This window comes from Macrosteles quadrilineatus, unplaced genomic scaffold, assembly GCF_028750875.1.
Source record: "Macrosteles quadrilineatus isolate MER2022 unplaced genomic scaffold, UCM_ALF_1.0 Scaffold_5__1_contigs__length_97177068, whole genome shotgun sequence".
NCBI lineage: Eukaryota > Metazoa > Arthropoda > Insecta > Hemiptera > Cicadellidae > Macrosteles > Macrosteles quadrilineatus.
This window is the reverse complement of record NW_026542598.1, coordinates 38,337,877-38,344,735: the sequence shown is the minus strand read 5'-3', so window position 1 is coordinate 38,344,735 and position 6,859 is coordinate 38,337,877. Positions and strand designations below refer to the sequence as shown.

At 34.5% G+C, this 6,859-nt stretch overlaps 1 protein-coding gene across 3 annotated transcripts in view; it reads right to left on the bottom strand.

Moving 5' to 3' along the window:
* Window positions 1-4,117: 4,117 nt before the first annotated feature.
* Window positions 4,118-6,859, bottom strand: part of LOC128993982 (peroxidasin-like) — a 249,266-nt gene continuing 246,524 nt past the window's right edge. For all 3 annotated transcript variants that reach the window (XM_054418140.1, XM_054418142.1, XM_054418143.1), the window contains one exon: window positions 4,118-6,317. In XM_054418140.1, coding sequence (XP_054274115.1) covers window positions 6,222-6,317 — 96 coding nt within the window. In that variant the 3' untranslated portion in view covers window positions 4,118-6,221. The remainder of the gene's footprint in view (window positions 6,318-6,859) is intronic.

Genomic DNA, 6,859 nt, shown 5'->3' with positions numbered 1-6,859 from the left:
ATTTTACTGGCGTTGTGTTTCCGTCTGTCGACTCATCTTCACCATCGCATCAAACCTCGGCACAATGACTGGAGTTGGCTTGAGGTTGTACAGTGGACATTTGGTGCCGTCTGCCAACAAGGTATGAAGAAACACCAAGAGTTGACTTAAGTTTGACACTGTGCTGTCAAAAGATAAAAGTGTAACAGGCTAGTTGATTCAGTCACCAATATTGGTAACATGGGACAAGTTGTCTAAGATCTGTGATACTAGCAATTGTAGTTGATACCCAACTAAGTACTTAAGCACCAATGGGTTAGCAGTGCAGAAAAGTGTCGTAAAAAGCTGCACTCGTATCACCATCTTAAAAAAGGTTAAAGATTATCATACTGTAATGAGCAGTACAGTTTTTCTGTCATCCTAGTTGAACCACTATACATATTTTGTTTAAAAAAGGACACTTAAAACAGTTCCATTATGAATCTAAGGCGAAAGACAAGTTATTACTTGTATTCAATCTTAGTGAATGAAAAGGCAAGCTTGTCCATAAATTAAGGTCTCTATCAAACTTGCAATAAAGCTAGTTCAGATCTGAGACCAGTATGCTCTTTACTTCATCCATAACTAACGAGTCCACAAATAGTCTTGTCATAGCAGTTAACAATGTGAAGGAAAATTGACGCTCCTGCATGGTACAAATCAGGCACTGTGATTACAGTTTTTTTGTCTAAGACGTCAGCTACTTTTAGCATCCGTTTTAAGTTGACAGATGTATGTGAGTGACAGATTTGTTCAAATAGACAGCTGATGAGAGAGTAGAGATTGTCTCCAAAGTTTTTGTGAATTAAAACAATTTTCCTACACATGATCCTTTTCAAATTTGCCCCATAGCAAAAATAACCTCGCCTAAGCAATTTGAACCTTCATGTGGCACAAAAAAAAAACTGCCAATCAAAACTTGAAAACCTTGCCAATTAAATCCTTTTTTTTGTAAAAATCAGCCTCAACCACCAATTTGAAAATACAAATACTTTAATACTGTATTTTATGTTTACTTGATAGGGTCAGCGAAACAACCGCAGGGTTGTTCTTGCCGCACCATGTTTGTCATTGGCTACTTGATCACAAACATGATCTACACTGGGTTTGCGGCTGGAATCACCTCTTTGTTGGCCGTTCGCTCCGAGCCTTCCACTCTCAAGTGGCATCAAGCAGTGAGGATGAACCTTCCATACACCTTGGTCTGCAATACTGGTGCTGACAAGTACTTGAAGGCAAGTTATGTGTTTGGAATAGATGAATAGAACTTCTACTCCTACTTTAAAGCTGTATCCAAAGGGCAATTTTTACCCAAACTACAAGGATAGAGAACCACTGAGGGTTAAACCAAGCTCATGAGTTGGCAGTCCTGCTTCCTTTATTTCAACACCAACTGATATGCAATGTTGCATTGTTGTCTACACGGCTAAGTGTAATTGTAAATGTATTGTGAAGAAGACGAATGGATGCAGCTAACACTGTGTGGTAGTTCCTGTCGCACAGGGCACAGGGTCTCCTTCCAGCATAAACGTTGTAGTATGTCCTAGGAGAAGCGACGGTGTTGGACATAGCCCTAGACACCAGTGAAAAAAGCTAGACACCACTGAATGTTTCCTCTGTACCGTACTTCTCTGTGGTGAAAAGATCAATGATTATTTAGATTTGTTTGAATCGTTCTTCAGAGTCTCCTGATGGACGGGCAGGAGGGGACGAGGTTCAAGTGTGTGACAACCCTCGATGAGCTACTTGAAGAGGTGGAGCACTCAGGAGCTGCAGGAGTGATGTCAGAAATCAGTTTGTTGTACCACTACACAGTACTGCGACCCTGGGGTCATGAGAATGTGCTGTGTGACCTCGCAGTGGCCAAACAGACCCACCACAACCATTTCAGCGGATTTGTTGTGAAACAAGGATCGCCTATCATCACTCCCTTTAACTACTGGTAAGACTGTGTGTAGTATTTGTTGGTAGAGATGTCGTTGAATAATATGATTAAAGTGAGAAGAGTTTTGATGGTTTAAAACTAGACCTTGGTGCTCTTGATATAGTTGGGTAGCTGATTGGTTTTAACCACAGGCAGTTTTTTTTGTCCCACCTTCACATTCTAGGCTGCCAGGTTCTAGCCTGGAACTGCTCTCACACACTTACTTCAGGCTAGTCCTAGAGGGTTGTGGTATTAACACATGGATAAGATCCATTTGTGATTGGCAGGATTTTAACCTAGGGCCTTGGGCTTAGAAGGCCCACACTTTACCACTATACCAGGTCTCTCCCAACCACTTCATAGTGGGCTACTGTAAAATATAAATGTTCTTTCCAAACAACCATTTAATACAAACATTAACGATAAAATAAAATGATTAGCCCTACAAAGGACCTACCTTATCCAACCACAGTTGTTGGTATGACTGCTAGTTTCATTCCTTAGAACTTCATCAGGTCATTTTGAATGTAACCACATCATCAATATGTACATTGTGATATGTCAATAGATTCTTTTAAACACTGTCACAATCAAAATAATTGAAACTTGTCATATTAAAAATAGGTAACTTGGAATACATTTTTTAAATTGATTAAAACTGTACAGGCTAGCCAGCAATGTCTTGTCACTGCCACTGACTAAATAAAACTGACTGAATAATGAATTCATCATGTTTCTTCTTCTCTCCAGTGCCACCTGTATTTCAGTTTGTTTTGTTCTTCTTATTTACACTTCTTTGATTTGTAACTCGACAATATACAGTATGTATCAAATACAACATTTGACTGGAAAGAATATTACATTGACCATTAAAAATATTACACGGGTTGAGTTTTTTAGCTTTGCAGATGGTAAATAATTCTTCAACATGAAGCTTAAAACTTTGTGGTAATTCTTCAACTATTTCCATGTTCTTACCAAAGGTGTATAGTTATGCGATTCGGATACTCGGCATAGCCAAGATCTTTCCAGTTTGGAGTACACTTTTTGTCAACAATCAATTAACTGCTGTGGTTAAATAAGGTAATCATTTAATTTTATCAATAATATTCCAACCAAGGGTCACAATGAATAATAAAACAGAGTTAAACTTCTTTCTTATGATTTCCAGGTTGCTACGATTCAAAGAGCATGGTATACTGACAAGGATGCTTAGACACACAATCAGCAATCTGCCAGACTGCCAGACACCTCCAGGCTATACTGAAGTCAGCTTTGAACATGTTAAAGCACCTTTCTTGATAATTTTGATCAATATTATCCTTTCATTGCTGATCCTCTGTGCCGAGATACTTTTACACAAGTATAACCTTTTGTCGTCTGGGAACGATATAAAGAATAGAACTTATCAAGGGTTATTGTCTGCCTATGACAGGAGCAACTTGAGGTTAAAGAAAATTTAGTTGAATGAAAAATAGAAAATATCGATTTTGCTTTGCCTTTTACTTTGCACAGTCTAGTGAGTAGGGAAGAAAATAACAACGATGTTCAATAGCATATAACTAGCCCATGTTACGAGGCAGGAGTTTTGGCTTGGGTTGTGAGAGTCTAAATAGGAGAGAGGTCTAGGTAGGGAGAGAAACTTTAGTGAGGGCTACTCGCTTTTATAGTCTTCACCACCCTAACTTGAGGCAGCCCAAGGCTGCACGCCATATATCGAGTGTGGCTGCAGCGCCAAGCATAATTAAATAGTGAGGAGCTGACGGCGGAGACAAATCTAACACCGAGCATCGACAGTCTATATTTATTCTATTTGTCTATGCAATGATTTTATGATTGATTTAGAGATTCATACTTGCTTAAAATACCTACTTTGTATGGTCGCCATTTCATTGAAAAGTATTAAAGTATTAAAATATTAAAGTGGTTGTCTTATATCATAGATGAAGTATAAGTCTATGCTTGTTACAAATATGTTGTATATAAATACAGTAAGTAATGCCAAAACAAGGTGGAAGCTGACATCTAAGGCTGAGAATGGTGACTAATCATGGTACATTTCATTTACAAAGAAAGAAATCAGTAGTTGATTTTGCCTAGTCTACAAACAATACAAAATTTCACCATGCTTCTCCTAATTTTTAAAAGGTAAAAAATCAAAAATGTTGAGCAGTTTTCAACTTTTATTACACTGTATAAAACACACTTGTCATGTTTTTAACATGGCAGAAAGAAAGACGCAATCATTTATAAACACTTCACTAAAAATATACAAGTGTTAACTAAAATAAAACTGTAAGGGCTTAAGAGTTTTATTTAAAATAATGTTTTATTTACAAACCAACCGGTTTTAGAAATATGTCAGAAACATATTTGGCCGAGAAATTTACAAACATGAACTCCTTTACAATAAATCTAAAATAAAATAAAGCTATGCTTTTGGAAAGCTGGCTGTCATAATAAATAAATTCTTTGAATAAACATAAAATATAAAGTTAAAAACACACAGGTAAGCTAGAACATCCTTTAGCATTTAGAGAGATACTCACAAAAGAAATTCAATGAGTTGTGATTGTAAAAAAAAACATAGCTATAATTAATTTAAAATGGTAAAAATGTTTGAAAAGAAAGAAAATTCTAGGCAAATTTGTTTGTGTTCATTCTTAAGTAACTGTTTTTAAGATCACTCCATGATCAAATCAAATTCCTAAACAGTATGACTCCAATCCGACTAGTTACTTTTAAAAGTTTAATGAATCGGAAAGAATCAACAGAAAAAAGACATGGTATTACAATATGGCAATCACAAGCTTATGTTATTCACAGTAATATAAAACTATACCTTAAAAAATAGTTCATTTACATAAGAACAATTAAATATGTAAGCTATCATAATATTGATAAGTTTTCATGTGTTTCCACAGAAAATTAAAGGGACAAAAAAAATTGTAAAATTAGAAGCAATTAAACTAATAACTTATGCATTCTAATTCAATTGGAAAATAAAACTAAAAAAACTCGCTTGCAAATAAATTATACAAAACTTCTATGTCACAAGGAAAATGCATTTAGTTTTAACACAAAACTGTTGTCTATTTACAATTCTAGAATAATTAACATTTTATTTTACTACTAAAGCTAAAGAACAGTCAAAAAATTATGTCAACAACAATCTAAAAAGTTTAAACTCTTGTGAATTATTAAAACATAAGAAGACAATTTTGATCAATGTTAGTGTTGAATGGCTGGAATAAAAATGGCAGAAAAGAAAACCTCTTGCAAATGATATCCAGCTATAGATGAATAAAATTAATATAACAGTTCTTCCATTATTTAACTATTCAAGTAGCAACGACGCAAAATACCTACATAATAATTTGTTGAGAAAACATCTTAAATCCAGCAATGGTCGAGCAGTTGACTAAAATAATACAAAAAAGCAGTTAAACTAAGTAAAGCATTATATAATTAATGCTCAAATGTAAAACAAACTATTGGCATTTCTTTAGACCAGATCCTTTAATGTACAGTTTTTTTGCTGATACTTGCAACAATTTGGCTGGTGCAATCTAATTGCAAAGATATTTGGTGTAAGGGATCGTGGTGTTTTGTTCTTTCACAGTTATAAATCTTGAACATAAATAGACTCCAGTGGCCAGCATATTAAACATCACTGAAATTAGGTTAGCTTGAAGTGATCAAGTCTCTTATGACATTGTGACCAATATGGCTGCAAACCTATAACCCCACTTTAGCACATAACTTTAATCAGATTGCACCAACCAAATGAATCCATGTTGATAAACGATTACAATAATTGCTGCTAGTTTTGACTAAGCAGGCTAAATAATACAAAATGCAATTTATATCAAATAAAAAAAAAAAAAACATATTGCTTTCAATTCAGAACCTATTTCAGCAATAAATTTAAAACACATAGTAACAGATTATTTCCATTGCTATTAAAAACAATAAGTATATTCTTTTAAATCTTTTGGTGATGCATAAAGCAGCCTTAAGAATATTTCAACATTTTAAACTGTAATGTTAAAATCACTAAAAATATACTTCTTCGACTATATGTGTGTCCACAAGAAACTTGTTAGAAAATAAAAACACTTATCTTAGTGCAGAAAATATCTCGTAATAATCTCCCGTTTTTAGAAAACCGTGCAAATTTTCACTGTGTTCTAAAAAACTGTAAGTTTTTTGTAAATGACAAACAGTTTGTTTGACGGTTTAGCGGTTACCAGTTAGTTTTGAGTTTCACTGCTGACTATCATTCACACGTAGGACAACAAATGTTTGGCTTTTTCACTGGACGATCACACGTGAGCTTCGGACACACCAGGGTCGTACAGGTTACCTGCTCCTTCTACAGACAAATATTTTGAGATTAGACTCTGGAATGTGTATTTTGTAGAGTAGGTAGTCTAATTTAAATTATTTTAACCTCTAAAAAAGTAATAAGTTAATTTAAATTATCATTTGACATTAGAACCATAGATAATATCTCTTCACAGTTAAAATTCACCCCATTCCTATGTTAAATTGTAACTTATAGTCAGTTTAAGAATAACAATGGACGTAGAATTGACCCACTAGAGATGTCTGATGTCAATTAATTATTGGTTCCTGTCAAATAGGCAAGCTTTTTATCCAAACAAAATCAAAATGTCATCTTATATTGTATACTGTACTATTATTTTATATTTTACATACTACCTAAATGATAAAAGCTTTGGTAGAAAATATAATTTTAGATTAGCACACTAAGTGACAAGTGGCTTGTTTAGCTTTGTTATATTTGACCACAATATTGGCTTCAGAAGGTCCATACATGGGGTACCTCCCAGTTTTAAGCTTTTACTGATGGACTATTTGAAACTATTTTCCATTCCCATGTTAAAGATGTAA